Source organism: Macrobrachium rosenbergii, chromosome 41 (genome assembly GCF_040412425.1).
Source record: "Macrobrachium rosenbergii isolate ZJJX-2024 chromosome 41, ASM4041242v1, whole genome shotgun sequence".
Lineage (NCBI taxonomy): Eukaryota > Metazoa > Arthropoda > Malacostraca > Decapoda > Palaemonidae > Macrobrachium > Macrobrachium rosenbergii.
This window is the reverse complement of record NC_089781.1, coordinates 39,065,333-39,083,462: the sequence shown is the minus strand read 5'-3', so window position 1 is coordinate 39,083,462 and position 18,130 is coordinate 39,065,333. Positions and strand designations below refer to the sequence as shown.

The 18,130-nt window shown below is 35.8% G+C and overlaps 1 protein-coding gene across 1 annotated transcript in view; it reads left to right on the top strand.

The window, feature by feature from the left end:
* The window catches only part of LOC136826818 (zwei Ig domain protein zig-8-like), a 116,809-nt gene extending 99,498 nt beyond the window's left edge, over window positions 1-17,311 (top strand). The window contains exons 8-10 of the mRNA XM_067084270.1: window positions 9,478-9,646; window positions 10,204-10,432; window positions 15,602-17,311. Coding sequence (XP_066940371.1) covers window positions 9,478-9,646; window positions 10,204-10,424 — 390 coding nt within the window. The 3' untranslated portion in view covers window positions 10,425-10,432; window positions 15,602-17,311. The remainder of the gene's footprint in view (window positions 1-9,477; window positions 9,647-10,203; window positions 10,433-15,601) is intronic.
* Window positions 17,312-18,130: the final 819 nt, after the last annotated feature.

Below are 18,130 nucleotides of genomic sequence, written 5' to 3'. Positions count from 1 at the left end.
TATTTTTAGGCCCAAAGGGCATGATCCTTCTGAGAGTGGCACCTGCCAATAATCCTTTTCAAGGTCTTATTTTACTGTTACGGAAATATGTATTTTCCTTTATGTTATTCAGTACTTGTACTGGAGAACACAAATGAGTTGTTCTAATGCTAACTGAATAGATGAAGGACCGCTACTCATATTTTTCTCCCATTACGAAAGGTGAGGCGGGAGGGGGGTGTAACCCTGATCCTGGGGGGAAAAGTTTTGGGCACGACTGCAAGAGTCTTTTATTTGGATGTTGGAAGGTCTTTGGTGGACCTGTTGGATGGTCATTGCATTGCTCAGCACATTGCATAGTACAACTTTAGGGAAGTCTTCGACATTTCACAGTCTAGAGATTGGTGGTCAGCATACTGGGTAGTTTGCTTATGCCCCAGTGAAAACATATTGACCACTGATTACATATTGCTTTTCTCCCACGTCAAGTCTTGATGAGCTCACAGGAGATTATCTGAACTCAACTCCAATTATGGATAGCAACCTCCGTATTTCCCCAGCTGAACACCTACTTCATCTCCAATTGTTGGTCGACATAGGATTATTCAGAGGATGGATACCTTTGTATGTCTTCTATGGAAATCTAACCAATGGACTTTCAAGCTCTGGCAGACCTTCAAACTCAACATCGTCAGTTCCCTTTGACCTCAATATTGACCTAAAACATCCTATGGATGCATTTTTTTTCCATCATCGTTATCACAGTTAAGTTATTGTAAATATAATTACTGTTGTTTAAAGCTTTATTTCTTTTCACCTACCAATTACACTGAAGGTATCCCTACTATAAGTATACATTTTTTTCTTCATTATTTAATGTTATTAAAGGACGTAAGAGCCTAGAGTCAGTCATAAACATGACCCTCCCTGTTGCCTTTGAACAGATTTGTGATAGGAGCTGCTGTGTTTGAGAAGTAGGGGATGAATCTTCTGAAGTACTGGACCATTCCAACGAACCTTTGTGCTTCCTTCTTGGTATGCGGGTATGGCATGTCTCTGGCAGCTTGAAAATTAGCATCCTTTGGCATTATTTTGCCACTGCTGACAACATGTCCAAGGTAAGAAATCTCTGCAGCTCCAAACTGACACTTATCTTGGTTTATTACTAGATTAGCCTTCTGAAGTGCCTGGAGTACCTTTGCAATTATCCTTAGATGCTCTTCCCAGATCGTTGCATATATCACTATATTGTCTAGGTAGATGACACAGTTCTCGATGCCAGCAAGGACTTTATTCATCAGGCTTTGGAAACAGCCAGGCACGTTTTTTAGGCCAAAGTGCATGACTTTGTACTGATAGAACCTGTTCTGGGTTGTGAAAGCAGTTAGAGGGTGTGATTCTTCTGTCACCCTCCAGTAACCCTTTTCGAGGTCTATTTTAATGAGGAATGGGGTGCAGCCCAGGCTGTCAATGCACATATCTATTCGAGGAAGGGAATACTGTTCAGGTTTTGTTACCTCATTTAGTTTTCTATAGTTGACACATAGCCGATCTCCTTCTCCCTCCTTCAGTACAAGTATTGCTGGGGAGGCCCTGGCACTCTCGCTTTCCTCAATCAATCCCACTTGGAGTTGCAGCTCGATCTGTTGCTTTATTCTCTCCATCTCGTGTGGATTTACTTTGTAGGAACCCTGTGCTGTCGGGCGTGTATTCTCTTCCAAGGGGGATGTGATGCTCCAGAAGGGTAGTAAATCCTAGGGTGTCCTTTGCTACGGCCTCATGCTGTGTTAACAGGTTGTGTACATCACCCCATTGTTCATGTGTCAACCCAAGGGTAATGTAATGGAGGTTTGCTAGGATCTGGGAGTTCATATCAGGTGGCTGAGGCACCATGACTGCTCTGCTCCTACCACCAGACGGGGGGTGGGGGCTGGTTCGTTTTTCACTTTATAAGGCTTGAGCAGGTTGATGTCCAACCACTTGGCTTGTTGCTGCCCACAATTTATCAGATAATTCAAGATTCTGCATTTCCCAACACTTTGTGAGGTCCCATAAAGTGGGTTTCAAGGGGGCGTGAGGCTCCTGTTCGAAGCACTAAGACTTCATCTCCAGCTGCGAAGTTCTGGGGTTTTACTTTTTGGTCGAATCTGATTTTGACCTGTTCTTGGGCGGCTACCTCGTTTGCTTGGGGGATTGCCCATGAAACCCGGAGGCGGTTTTGGATGTCTGGCAACTCCTTGGCTCAATCAGCCTTCTGAGGGTCAGCCCAGGCTTCATGTAATATACTGATGGTCCCCAGGTGGAATGGGCATACAGCAGCTCAAACGGGCTGTGCCGGAGAGTGAACAGCACATAATGTAGGTTGTCTTCCCACGCTCTGCCACTCTCATGCTGAAGTTTCGCTAGGGTCGCAGACAACGATTGGTGGAATTGTTCTACAATTCCTTGGATCTCAGGGTGGTAGGGAGTAGAGTGGATATGCTTGATCCCATGACTAGCCAGGCTATTCTGGAATTCTTGAGACATGAAATGCTTTCCCTGATCACGTTGAAGGGTCACGAGAAAACCAAAGCGGCAGAGGAAGTGAATCAGGGCCTTTACCACATTCTTGGATTTCTCACTACAGACGGGAATATCCTCTGCATACCACATGAATCGATCAATGATAGTCAAGCAATGGGCATTCCCAGATTTTGTCTGGGTCAGCCCCTGGGGCATGAAGTAGTCCACGATGACGCCTCGTAAGGGATGCTCCAGAGTTTTGCTATGGGCATGACCTCATTTGCATTTCCCACCGTTTGGCAGGTGGGGCATGATGACACATAGGCTTTGACAGATTTCCTCAATCCTTTCCAGATAAAACGATCCATGAGGGCCTTGGTGGTTCAGCTGACACCGAAGTGTCCTCTTATCCCATCATGGGCCAGCTTCAGGACATGGGGCTGTAATGTATTTGGGACCACTATTCATTTATGGATGGTGCCTCAGGCTCCTTGCTTCCTCCTGATATGGAACAAGATTTTATTCTCTAGCACACACTATTACCAGGAAAAATCCTTGATGGTTGATAGGTCACGGGGGACATCTGCCCAAAGATATTGTAAATTGGGATCTTCGGCTTGAGTGACAATGGAGTGATCCCTATCTAGGCTGGGGTCCGTGACATCTGCTCCAGTAATCATCAGGGCCTGTAAGGAGGATGAAACGTCCATTGTAGGTTTCTGAAGCCGTGGGATTTTATCCAGGCTTACTTCCTCACAGGGGACTTCTGGGGGAGTCATGGATTCCCCAGGGGTGGCGGTCATGCAGCGTAGGGGAACAGTAGACTTCCTCCCTTGTGGGAAATCTTGCCCTAGTAGCAGAGGGTGTCCGATTGTGAGTCGTTCTGTAACTACAAGGTGATGTTCTCTTACCCTCGGGCACTTCCCTCGGGTGATGGTGAGGCGGACGTTGGGGAGGTCCAATGAGTGTCCATTGAACTAGCAGATGGAGATACGCTCATCCTCCTGACTGATAGCTTCGGAAGGCACTTGGTCCCTCGCGATGAAGGTAATCTCGGACCCTGGGTCTACCATGTTAGAGAGAACTGAACTCAGGCTGGTCCTGAGCCGCTCAGGGGTGCTATGGACACATCTTCAAACTCGAGCCACCAAGTGGGTCCTTGTGACACAACCGTCATTTGGCAGCCTTTGTTGAGGGAGGCATAGAGAGTGCACCCCATGTAGCATATAAGCACAGTCCTTAGGATGACAGCTACATGGGGTTGCCAGAAATTGGTTTTTTACAGTGTAAAGATCACAGAACACTTTCACTTGTGAATTGCGCACTTATGATGTCCGGACATAATTTCTTCATATTTTTTACTCTTGGATCTTAAGGCTTTGTAGTGACATTCATATCCAAAAAAGTGTGGAGAATTCGAGAAGTTAAGAAGGCATTGTGGCTATTACAATTACATATGTATCTGATAGAAAGTGACCGTTAGATTTTACGTATATATTTCAGCCTAAAACGTAATAAAAATGATTGCCCACTTGGCTATGATGGTGAGAATGGGTCTGTTCCAGCTCTAATAAATATATCTGAAAATGACAGGCATATGTATGTGTGAGAAGCAATAGACTTTTATCCTTCTCATAGTCAGGTCGCCACCATGACCCCATTGTGATTATGGGACCCAGGTTCGTTTCCTGCTACCAGACATCAAAATTGATTCATATTTCTTGCACTTGGGTCAAAAGGCTTTGTAGTGACAAACTTATCCCAAAAAATGTGAAGAACTCAAGAAGTTAAGAGGGCATTGTGGCTATTACAATTACATAGGTATTTGGTACAAAGTGAGCAGTAGATTCTACATATATATATTTCAGCCTAAAAAGCAATAAAAATGATTGCCCACTTGGCTATGATGGTGAGGATGGGTCTATTCCAGCTCTAATTTATATACCTGAAAATGACAGGTATATGTACGTATGAGAGGCAATAGACTTTTATCCCTCTCGTGGTCAGGTCAGCACTGTGACCCCATTGTGATTATGGGCCCCAGTATGTTTCCCGCTACTGGACATCATAATTCATTCATATTTCTTGCACTTGGGTCAAAAGGCTTTGTAGTGACAAACATATCCAAAAAGTGCGAAGAATTCGAGATGTTAAGAGCTGTTAAAATTACACACACACACACACACACACACACACACACACACACACACACACACACACACATATATATATATATATATATATATATATATATATATATATATATATATATATATATATATATATATATATATATATATATATATATATATATATATATATATATATATATATATATATATATATATATATATATATATATATATATATATATATATATATATATATATATATATATATAAAATGAAGACATATATAGACACTAAACAACAGGCAAATTATATATATACATCTATATATATATATATCTTGATATAAATAGCGATAATCTTAAACAGTATATTAACACTAAAAGGTATACATTATATACTAACACCATGTTAAATGACAATTTAAAAAAAAAAAGGACAACCTTAAAAATACTCACAAGATATTAAAAATAAAAAATATTTAAAAAGTATTTTAAAAGGAACAGAACATAGAAGAAGGCATATATAAAAAAATAAATAAAAATATATAAATAAAAATAAATAAATAAAGAGACACCTACCCACACCGGTATGTAAATAAACTGACACAGACAAGCAATATATAGGGGAGAGAAGGGGGATATAAACAAATAAGTTACATATATTATATAACAGCTGGGTGGATTGATTGGTGATTAAGGGCAGGGACATAATTTAATCATAATGGATTCAAGTGTATTAACTCTTCCATATAGTTCTCCCCACAATACTAAAATCCTATAGCATCTACATGTGTCTTATAAATTTTGCTGTGATTCCTACATTGGACTGCTTCGGGATTGGATAATCGATGTATAAAACTAACTCCTTGATGAGATAGATTCGACTATATATCCTGGTACAACCGATGTAAGTGCCGAGATCATCTGGGACAATTATATCTATAAATCACACCGAAGTAAAAACAAGGGCTAATCTTGTCCTGACATGGAAAAGAGATGCAATGGTTCGTGGGTTTATTGGGATTAACTTGAGATTGAGACAGGTAACTGTCCGTTGACAAGGAGATGCATTTTTCCGAAATCTATTGTCATGAAAAAGGTGAATCTTGCGTACAAACATAATTTATATGGACTAATGGTGGGGAGTTTCAAATTTTTTGTTGAACTCTAAAAATCACTGATGGGTAGTAATTGCTCTTAAAATAATCATTGAGGATAATCACCTCAGGAAAACCAACTTGAGGTCAACTCTATGAAAGTTAAAATTCATTTTAAAATTGTAAAACACGAGCTATAAAAATTTGTTCCAAGGCCTGTAAACTTGATAAATACCAGTATGGAAGCCAGTTTCATCCTGTTACCTTTACAGGAAGGGAGAGAATTAAAAATTAGCACCTTTCTGTAACAATGTAAATTTTTGAGATCGCAATTTTGAGCCCTTGCCCACAGTACCTTCAACAATCTTAAACCTAAGGATGAAACTGGCTTCCATACTGGTATTTATCGGAAGAACACTTTTACAGGCCTTGGAACAAATTTTTATAGCCAGTTTTTACAATTTTAAAATGAATTCTTGACCACTCTCCTTCATAGAGCCATTAACCTGACCTCAAGTTGGTCCGCATTTCATGCTGAGGTGATTATCCTCAATGATTATTTTAAGAGCAATTACTACCCATCAGTGATTTTCCATAGAGCTCAACAAATTGCTTAATTTGAAACTCCCCACCTGTCCATAGTGCCCCCAAATTATGTTTGTTTCCCTTTTTTACATGACAATAGATTTCGGAAAAAATGCAGCAGGCTATTCAAGACAGTTACCCGCTCTCAATCTCAAGTTAATCCCAATAAACCCACGAACCATTGCATCTCTTTTCCATGTCAAGGACAAGATTAGCCCCTTGTTTACTTCCGTGTGATTTATAAATATAATTGTCCCAGATGTGATCTCGGCAACATCGGTTGTACCAGGAGGCTTTCCGAATCTTTCATCAAGGAGTTAGTTTTAGAACAGGCTGTCGATTATCCAATCCTGAGCAGTCTGCATGTAAGGAATCACAGCAAAATTTGTAAGACACATGTAGATGCTACATTTTAGTATTGTGGGGAGAACCCGATACGTGGAAGAGTTAACTACACTTGAATCCATTATGATTAAATTAACTTTTACACCAATCAACTGCTGTTCATCGCCTAACTACCTGCTGTAACTTATTTGTTTATACCCCCCTTCTCTCCCTCCTTGCAATGCTTGTCTGTGTCAGTTTGCTTTACACTATTCTTGTGGGTAGGTGTCTCTTTATTTATTTATTTTTATTTATATTTTTTATTTATTTTTTTTTCGTTTGGCCCTGGCCTTCTTCTGCTGTTCTGTTCAAAATACTTTTTTAAATATTTTTTTATTTTTTAATATCTTGTGAGTGTTTTTAAGGTTGTCCTTTTTTTTCTTTTTAAATTGTCATTTAACATGGTGTTAAGTATATAATGTTACCTTTTAGTGTTAATACACAGTACTGTTTAAGTTCATCAGTTTTTCAGCCTAGAAGATGTATCAAGAGATGAAACAAATAAATAGATAAAGAAGAAAGAACGCCAAGTTACTTTGCATATATATATAAATATATATATATATATTGCAAGTCATATTAATATATAAAATATATATTGCATATATATATCATTTTTATATATATTAATATATATATATATATATAATATATATAATATATATATATATCGAATATAATATATTCTATATATATATATATATATATTATATATATATATATATATATTATATATATAAATATATTATTATATATATATTATCATATATATATATATATATATATATATATATATATATATATTGTATATATATATATATTGTATAATATATATTTTCTAATATGTGTGTGTAACAACATAGTTACATCATCAAGGCTAAAAGGAAAACAACTGAAATTAAAAATACATGGAATATAAACTTGACTTTAAGACATACATTGAAACAAAACAACTTAAAATGCACCTGCTAGACTAAAAATTGAAGGCTGAGTGATTCGTAAAGGCGGGAGAAGCAGTGAAGAAAGCTGGCTCAAGCCAGATGCAACTGTACCGAGGTGGTGTGAGTGTTCAACTTGGGCACTAACTGCTTAATAAATAATGACTCTAAGATGAGAATTTTGTGTGAATGGCTTGTTTGGCCCAAGACAGAGAAGTCAGAATATTTGATACTGGTATTACAAATTTTGGTGTGTTTTCTAATCGGGATAATCTTGTTGAGCTTTCTCGAGTTTTTTCGTGGTTGTGTCCAAGGATCTGCATAGGGACAAGACAGCTACACCATAGCTGTTGTGAACTAATTGGTGAAAATTCAATTTTTACCTTGCTTCATCGTGCTTACACTCTAACCTCTTCCGGGAATCATATCATAAAGAAACATTATTCTTGTATAAATATTTTATTGATAACTGGTTTCCCTCACATGTTTTCTTCAAACATTGCAAGAATTTTCTGTATAATAAGAAACTATCGGACTCCTCTTCCATAAGTAATGTTCCACGAAAGAAACTATATGCCAGTATTCCATACACCCAAGATGACAAATTTAGAAGGAATCTCAAGTCTGCAATTGAAAAACACTTCAATATGTTGTAAGTCATTTTAATTCTAAAAACTCTCCTTGCAATAGGATCACTTTTTAAATTTAAAGACACAATCTACCCAATAATGCAATCCTCAGTCGAATATAAATATTCTTGCCCCATATGTAATTTGGGGGCTTACGTAGGTTCGACTAAACGATTGCTTAAGGTCAGAGGTGATTCACATAATGGTGTCAGCCATCTTACTGGCTACAGATTGTCCAATCCCGAATTTTCTAATATCAGAAAACACACAAAAAATTGTAATACCATTATCAATTATTCTGACTTCTCTGTCTTGGGCCAAACAAGCCTTTTACACAAACTGCTCACCTTAGAGTCGTTATTCATTAAGCAGTTAGTGCCCAAGTTGAACACTCTCACCACCTCTATACAGCTGTATCCGGCTTGAGCTGGCTTTCTTCGCTGCTTCTCCCATTCAACTTTTATATTCCATGTATTTTAAATTCATGTTGTTTTCTCTTTTAGCCTTGATGATTGTAACCACGTTGTTATGATATAATAAATATATTACCTTCTGATGACTGGCTATCTCCTTGTCACCCTGTCCTATATATATATATATATATATATATATATATATATATATATATATATATATATATATATATATATATATATATATATATATATATATATATATATATATATATATATATATATATATATATATATATATATATATATATATATATATATATATATATATATATACATATACATGCATATATATATATAGTTAATATAAAATGACGATTGCTATCAATAAAAAACGAATAATTTTTGGGTTAAGTATATCAAATATGTAGAATTATAATAGTGCGAAATTGATTGAAAATAGTAAATTCCTTTTTGTCCTTTGACCCTTAAAATGATTTTGACCTAACAGTGTACTCTGGCTTCATTAGCGAATCTTACATGTCAAGTTTCTCTGCTGCATAGTTCAAAAGATATGGAAAAGGTTAAATTCTGTTTGACCTTTGAGCTGTAAGTATGATTTTTACTTAGACCTCATTCTCACATCAATTTTGTATTGAATTATGCATGGCAAATGAGAAATTCCTATCTTACATTGTTCGTAAATGATTTCCAAAGTATGACCTTGACAGTGACTTCACCCTGTACATCTGTTTTTACATCATACCTGGAAAAGAGAACTTCATCACTAACGACTTTTATTTTCTATCATGCATTCAGGAAGTTCATTACAACTCGGCCCGCGGAGGTGTAACGGTCTTTACAGAGGCTGGTGAGGTGACCCGATCTGCCCTCCTCATCCAGAAAGCAACTTTGGCGGACGCTGGCAACTATACCTGTAAACCCAGTGGAGCTGATCCTGCTACGACGAGGGTACACGTGCTTCATGGTAAATAGGATATGCAAAATAAATTGAACTGTTTGAGCAGCACAGAGTACTTTTCTGTTTGGATAACCGCCTTTTCACATATCGTACTGCTTCTTTTGTGATAAGAGCATGTTAAAATGCTTAAAATTAAGCATTTTTTAAGCAGTAAAATATTTTTTTTACATCAGATTGCTAATTATTATTATTATTATTATTATTATTATTATTATTATTATTATTATTATTATTATTATTATTATTATTCAAAAAAAGCATAATGTGTATTGATCAAGACATCAGCTTACAAAGAAAGTGCAAAGTAAATAAACTGCCTACGTGTGAAAAAAACGGAGAAAACCGAAAGAAGAAAATAACAATTAATGAGGCAACTCCGTACAAACATAAATATTTATGTATACCAGCAACATTGTTGTCAAGGGAGTCAAGTTGAGTAAAGAATGTTGTTTGAATGATGAGCTTAAATTAAGAATATTACCTTATCCACATCCGTGCAACCTATTCCATAATTTTCTCAAAACAACCCAAATTAATTGAAGAAATATCATTTGATTTTTCAGGGGAGCACCCAGCAGCTATGCAAGGAAGTGCTGGATCTGGAGGGCGTCCGCGGGCGATGGCGTTATTGTTGCTTGTTGCAATCTGGGTATCTTGGTCAGGGCTGCCCAGTCATCTTATTGTATGGTCCTGTGAGTGTCTCTCCGTCATTCTGGTCGTCTCATCCCCTTCATCAGAGAACGGTGGGGATAATGTTCTACCTTTTACGCCGTTACCCACTTAAAACTATAGGTATGTTGATTAGCAATGATTATTATTTCAAAAAATTGAAGAGGGGTAAGTGTTTCAACTTATGTTTTATTTAGTCAGGGCTCTTAAATTTCATTAATACAAAGTAATGTATTCCTCTATTGCTATGAAAAGAATATTTAGGTTCTAAATTCATAAGTCTCATAGCATTGTTTTAGTCGCAGTGCATATCTGATATGAAGTCAATAAGAAAAGCATGAGATCGAGTCACGTGGAATGAGCTATGAGTCAATATCACTACGTTCAGTTTGCCTGAGTAGACGATTCATCAAATATAAAGCAGTGTTTGCAAAAGTTTTCATTGCCCGTAATTTTCAAAAATCAACAAGCTTCGGAAAACCTCGATTTAATGCTTGTCTATGAAGGATATGCAAAAAGGAAGTGCTAATCCTTAAGCTTATGCAGGTGATGCGTGTTGCTGGTATTCTTCACCTTGCCTTTCTATGTTCTTTCGCAACGTCAACAATACTATCTCGTTCATGTGCTTTGTGTTCAATGAGACAGGTGTTATCCTTAGTGCTGTAGTCGTACGGTGAACAGCCCAACCCTGCAGACATCAGATTATTTATCCATGTCGGCCGATCTGGATATCAGTAGTTCGGCTTGCCGAGCATCAGCATCTACGTTACAGTAAGGTGCAACATTATCACCTTACCAGTTCGTTCATTCTTGCAACTTTTGCTGGACGGGCATGATCATGTGAGGCATAATAATAGCTCTAGAGTGCGAAGCGGACTGCCTCTGGTGAGAATCAATATTTCGCACCATACAGTTTGAACGAATTTCGTTGGAAAAATGTTCAGATCACTTCAATGGCCCATAAATGACTTCTGGCAATTCTTGCGGCAACACTAGTATCTCACTACACGATACGAGGGAGATCAGTGTTACTTGAGATGCCATAAGGGATTGTATTGCACCTCCCCATCACAGGACGTCTTTTTTATATACTTGCTCAGAAATATACCCAGGGATTGCTGTTGGTTTTAATTCTTAATTTTAAGGATAGTATGTCAGCTATAATTGTAATTTTCCAAACTGGAGTTTAGGGAAATTCTAAAAAAAACATGTGTACCTCACTGAAAGGTTGAGCATCTACCCATCAGTACATCTCTAAATATTTTACAATATACTCAGAATTTGTTACTGATTTTTGTTATCTGATATGATATTGTGTGAGCTGTAATTATAATTTAACAAAATAGAATAAAAAGAATTATTAGAAAAAGACATATATAACTTTGTAAAATTTGCATATTTTTAAGAGAGTCTTGGAAAAGATGCCCAACTCAGGGTTGGAAATATTCACTTTCAACTTCCCGTGGAAGGTACAGATCATTTTTTAGATTTTTTTTTTATACCATGTGCATTTGCATATCTTCCTCTTCCATCGATTTTTTTTTAATTGGCCAACCTTAAAGTTTGCCTGGTCTAGGGGTGTCTTAGTACATATTTTAGCTCGGCCTCTAAGGGAGAAAACCAAACATCGGTCATAAGGCCTCCAAGCCTCAGATTATTCTTTTCTTCTTCTTCCCTTGTTTGTATGATGTTCTCCGATCTTGATATCAGTAGTTCGGCTTGCAGAGCATCAGCATCTACATTTCAGCAAGGTGCAACATTATCACATTACCAGTCCCAGAGGTTAGGAGAGTTACTGTTTATAGGTAATTGTCCTTTGTGAAAGAGATGCATAAATCAAGGAACGACGAGGATCTCAAAAGATATTTTCAAAACGAATGCGGCGGATATATTTTCTCTTAACACTGAATGTTTTGTAGTAATATAAACGTAGATTCAGATATCATCTGTACGTTTACAGTCAGTCAGTTATTGTAACGCTCCCAACAATAAGACATTTTAGGTTTCCCATCTTATCTATTTTTCAACCATTTAAAAAAAAAACTACATAAGATCTGACTCCTTAGTTTCAGTGCCCTGAAGTAAAAGTGAGAGGAAGTTATCAAGAATAAAAGCACAAATGTGAGCATAGCTCCAAAACTCCAGGCAGTTAAGTTAAGTATATCTTAGTTTAAACAGGCCACTGAGCTGGTTAACAGCTCTCCTAGAGCTACCTCCCACTGAAAACAGAAATAAGCTTGCGGTTTGAATTTGAAGAATGGTTTTGAGGTCACCTCGCTTGAGATGGAATATTCAGCTGATGGAAATGCAGCTGTTCCCGTTGATAACTCTTTTTTTATAGTGGCAACTGATACAGAGGTATCAGGGAATCACAGTTATAAAATTATCAAAGTTAAAGGGTCGGGCTAATTATATATCATTCAACCCCCACCAGACTGGGCAAATTTTAAGGTTGGCCAATTTAAGAAAAAAACAAATCAATGGAAAGCGGAAGATATGCAAATGCACATGGTGTAATAAAAAAAAATTCTAAAAAATTTTCTCTGACTTCCATGGGAAATTGAAAGTGACTATTTACAACCCTGTGTGGGGCCTCTTTTATGAAACACTTGTAAATTTTACCAAGTTATACATGTTTTTTTCCAACAATGTATTTTATCTTATTTTGTAAAATTATAATTAAAGCTCACACAATATCATAACAGATAAGAACTGAAATCAGTAACAAATTCTGAGTATATTTGTTGTAAAATATTAAGGTAAATTTACTGAGATGAGAGATGCAGTAACTTTTTTGGAGGTATACATTTTTTTCTGCAAAATTGCAATTATAACTGACATCATATCATAAAAGATAAGAACTATAACCAGTAGCAATCCATGGGTATATTTATGAGCAAATAAATAAAAAAGATGTCGTGGGAGAGAGAGGAGCAAAACATACCTCAATCAAGTAAAGTACAATACTGATCTCCCTGAGACGCCCACTGAGTGAGCTGAGCTGAATTCTAAAGTTGCCTCCATTCATTTATGGGCCATTGAAGTGATGGAAACTCTTTCCTGCTCGTTATCTTCTCAAGAGGGGATCTGTCCACTAAGGGTTAAACTTAATCAGCAAATCAGCAGCAGGTTATGAACCATTAAGCACATGAAAATTCCTGTCTTACAGTGAATGAAATGGTTTCTTTTACAAAACGACTACTCCATGCTGATTGTCTCATAAAGTTGGCATTTTGAGTATGTCACCTATGGAATATATCTATCAATTTCATCAAGATCCGTTCATGTATTCTCGAGATATCCTGCAGTCACACAAAGAAGTAGGAGAAACATAACTTCCTTAAAACTTCGTTGACTATACATACTTATGATGAAATGGCTGTAGGAAAATTGTTGTGATATCATGCTATTGTAAAATTGGGAAGGGAATTCAACAAAAGTATTTTTAGTAGAAAACTTATATATTTACGTACATATTCATAAAATAAATGAAGAAAGCAATAAAACAAATCTTAGATATAGCCAAAGAAAACAAAGAGTAATCGATAGACAGTTACTCAGGTACCGATTCAAAAATTTACTGAACAGTTTTTATCTAGTAGTTTTTAATAAGCAGTTTATACGTCTAACTAGCCCACAGACCCAAACCTTACTTTAGACATTTCGGTGTCTCCCCCGTTGGCAATTTCTAAATTGATACCATTAAAAGGTCACTGTATCTGCATAACAAATCATGATAGCATTTTTGAATGAAACCAGATAAATCAGACCTCGCAACAGGCAGTGAAGAGACGGCTACTTGATTTTTATCCTCAAGCATTAAAGATAAAAGCAACTGCAAATGCCTTAAAATTAGAAAGAACCCTCAACATTTATAAGTATTTCCTTTTCCCTTCCTTGAGAGAGAGAGAGAGAGAGAGAGAGAGAGAGAGAGAGAGAGAGAGAGAGAGAGAGAGAGAGAGAGAGAGAGAGAGAGAGAGAATGATTACCGGGAGTTTTGTTCATAAATCGCTGTATCCAGAGATGTATTCGGGAATAATTATCATTTTTATCATCTCTATTTTTAGATGTTTATATGTAGGAAAATCTTAGGAGCGAGATAATTGTTCCCTGGCGTAAGGTGAGTCCCGGAATAAACATTTTAGTACAGGGAAATATGAAACATTTAAGGTTTTTCTTCATTTCTTACCAATCATTGGCACTTCATCATCTATACTGGAATTAGCTTCAGGATTAATTGTTATTTCTCCGCCATAATTTACTTTTTCGATAACAGTAAATTTCAAAAGATTTGCTCCTTCCAATAACACTAAAGAATCTCTTTCATTAATATCGTGGCGTGGTTTAAAAAAAATTCCATTGTGCCATAAATGGTGATTAAAGTATTCTCGTAAATATACGTAGTATTCCTAGTTTTCAAGCACTGTTCTTGGTTTCTTCTGCAGGATTTGAAAGCGCAATAATAACAAGGGCTCTGTAATATGCGCTAGAGATCTTCTGGACGATATCATTATGCGGGACATTATAGGAGTTATTGCCACTGTGATAATGCCTGTAATTAAGCTATATTAATGGGCGCCTAAAGGCTTTTAAGAAATGGATGATAATGTGCTCGAATATTTTCTCTTAAATGGTTTGCGAAATTCTGATAAAGTACGTCGTTGGGGTTTAGTTAATAGGTAAGAGTGTTGCTTTGGCCATGAATTCTGTTTGCATATATTAGCATAAAGGAAAAAAATGCATTTTGCTGATGAGGACAATGATGGTCCTCCTGCTAATTAAGGAGATGTATACATAATCATTAAAGCCGCGGATGCAGTGTTTCAAAATGGTTTTCACTGTTCATATGTTGAATCTCGAATTTTCAGTGAAAGGAATTTAGTTGAGAGCCAGTATTTAATTCTCAAAATGATTTCTCTTATCTCAAAAGACAATTATATGAACCTAAATATTCTTTCCATGTTGTAAGAGGACTTAAGTTTCTCGTCTGAGCAGTGGCAATGATTTTCTTCCAGGAGGTGTATATCATGCAGAAAATTGACTAGGCCAACAGTGGATTGCTTTGAAGGTTTTCTTTATATTTAGTTTCAACTACTCTGATAGAATGAGGATTATTATAATCTTATTCCAAAAGTAAATCTTTAACTCCGCGTATACCGTGATATTATATTCTACGTTTCAAAATGAGTCAGTATTGAGAATGATTTTGCATTTCAATTTAATCTTGGTATAAGGTGTCAAACATTTTATAAAGCAATATTATTTTATTATTGTTTTCTTTTCTTTTTGCAGGTTCCACAAGAAGTTGCACTTTACAAAAAAATGTAAAAATTTATCTGGGTTTTGAAATATTTTTATTGTAATTGACTGGATATTTTTTCAGAACAATTTTGCTAGGAATAATGAATATATAAACTGTATTTTCTAATGTTCCTGCTTAAAGAATGCTGGAGAGCTAGGGACCGGAGCATTGGAAAGTCAAGAATCAGTAGGTAAGGTTTAATTACAAACAGTACTAAGAAACCACTGGCCTTAGAAGAAAAGCTAAATACGCTTCGGAAAGAATCGGACCCACAACAAATCAATGAAACTTTTTTATAAGATTAATCCCTTTCTGTGCGGACCCACAACAAATCAATGAAACTTTTTAATAAGATTAATCCCTTTCTATTCGGACCCACAACAAATCAATGAAACATTTTTATAAGATTAATCCCTTTCTATTCGGACCCACAACAAATCAATGAAACATTTTTATAAGATTAATCCCTTTCTATTCGGACCCACAACAAATCAATGAAACTTTTTTATATGATTAATCCCTTTCTATTCGGACCCACAACAAATCAGTGAAACTCTTTTATAAGATTAATCCCTTTCTATTCGGACCCACAACAAATCAATGAAACTTTTTAATAAGATTAATCCTTTTCTATTCGGACCCACAACAAATCGATGAAACTTTTTTATAAGATTAATCCCTTTCTATTCGGACCCACAACAAATCAATGAAACATTTTTATAAGATTAATCCCTTTCTATTCCGACCCACAACAAATCAATGAAATTTTTTTATTCGGACCCACAACAAATCAATGAAACTTTTTTATATGATTAATCCCTTTCTATTCGGACCCACAACAAATCAATGAAAATTTTTTATATGATTAATCCCTTTCTATTCGGACCCACAGCAAATCAATGAAACTTTTATATATGATTAATCCCTTTCTATTCGGGCCCACAACAAATCAATGAAATTTTTTTATATGATTAATCCCTTTCTATTCTGACCCACAACAAATCAATGAAACTTTTTTATATGATTAATCCCTTTCTATTCGGACCCACAACAAATCAATAAAACTTTTTTATATGATTAATCCCTTTCTATTCGGACCCACAACAAATCAATGAAACTTTTTTTATATGATTAATCCCTTTCTATTCGGACCCACAACAAATCAACGGCTCTTAAAAGTACCTATAAGAACATTGGCATAACCAAGCTGAAGTTCTGAATTAATTGCGTTTGCTACACTAGCTGGTGACAGTACCGGTATCGCTAAGGAAGAAAGTGCTGTGAATTCATTATTTCTTTATGGAATCATTTATAAACTACATAAAATGCAATTCTGAGGCACTTCATAGTTATTTCAAAATTCATTGTACGAAAATAAATGGTTAATTTGATATTCACAATAAGACTGATTTCTGTCATGGCTGATTTTAATTAAATTTAATGCACGACAAATAAATTTGTATAATTTTCTTAGACTTTATATACAAACCGTCAGTGCTACCAGTGCTGTCTGAGTAATGGTTAAAGTGATCTATTTCTAATAGATTAAAACACTACGATAGTTATGATATAGTGATTTATAATTCAAAAGTCTGCTTACACCCAAAATAAAATTTAATATAAATACTGACTTTTATTTTTTTTTTTTTTCTCGCGTATTTATTCCAACAATGGTATTCGGAAATATCATTTCCACACTCGCCAAAACTTCTATCTTGTCATTTTCTCTATTCTTAAGTGTTTTATAGCATACTTGTAAGTGTTATTGAGAATAAATGTCAATATTTGTACGAAGAGACTTTTATTAGCCTCGAGGCTCCGTAGCCGACGATGACATTAAATTTCTTAACTCACTGTATAATAAAATCACACAAGGCATATAAGAAGTTGGAACTTTAGTCCCTGCTCAGTATCTGAGGCTTGACTTGAACAAAGGAGTGAACCATCTATTGCAATAAGTATCATCGTGGTATCCGGTAAAAAGTCCATGATTGCATATATATATATATATATATATATATATATATATATATATATATATATATATATATATATATATATATATATATATATATATATATATGTATGTATGTATGTATGTATGTATGTATGTATGTATGTATGTATATATATATATATATATATATATATATGTGTGTGTGTCTGTGTGTGTGTGTGTGTGTGTGTGTGTTTACAGGGAGTGTGTGAAATCAGGAATTTCATGAAATCCCCACAGAATTTGTGAAATGACCAACTTGCTTAGGAACATTTGATCCCGAGGACTAGTACTAAACACAGTGAAACAGTGCTTCATCTACATTGTTTCCTTGTGTTTAGTACTATCCCTGTGGGATAGTAAAATTTCTGCTCAAATGCCTATGTTAGGCTTAAGATGTTTGCCCAGGAAAAACCTTAGAAACGGAGTACTTAGTTTCCAACTTCTTTTATGACCTTGGTAGCTCAGTCAGTACCACCTTGACCTGTCACTTGTAAGACTGAGGTCTGATCCCAACAGGAGT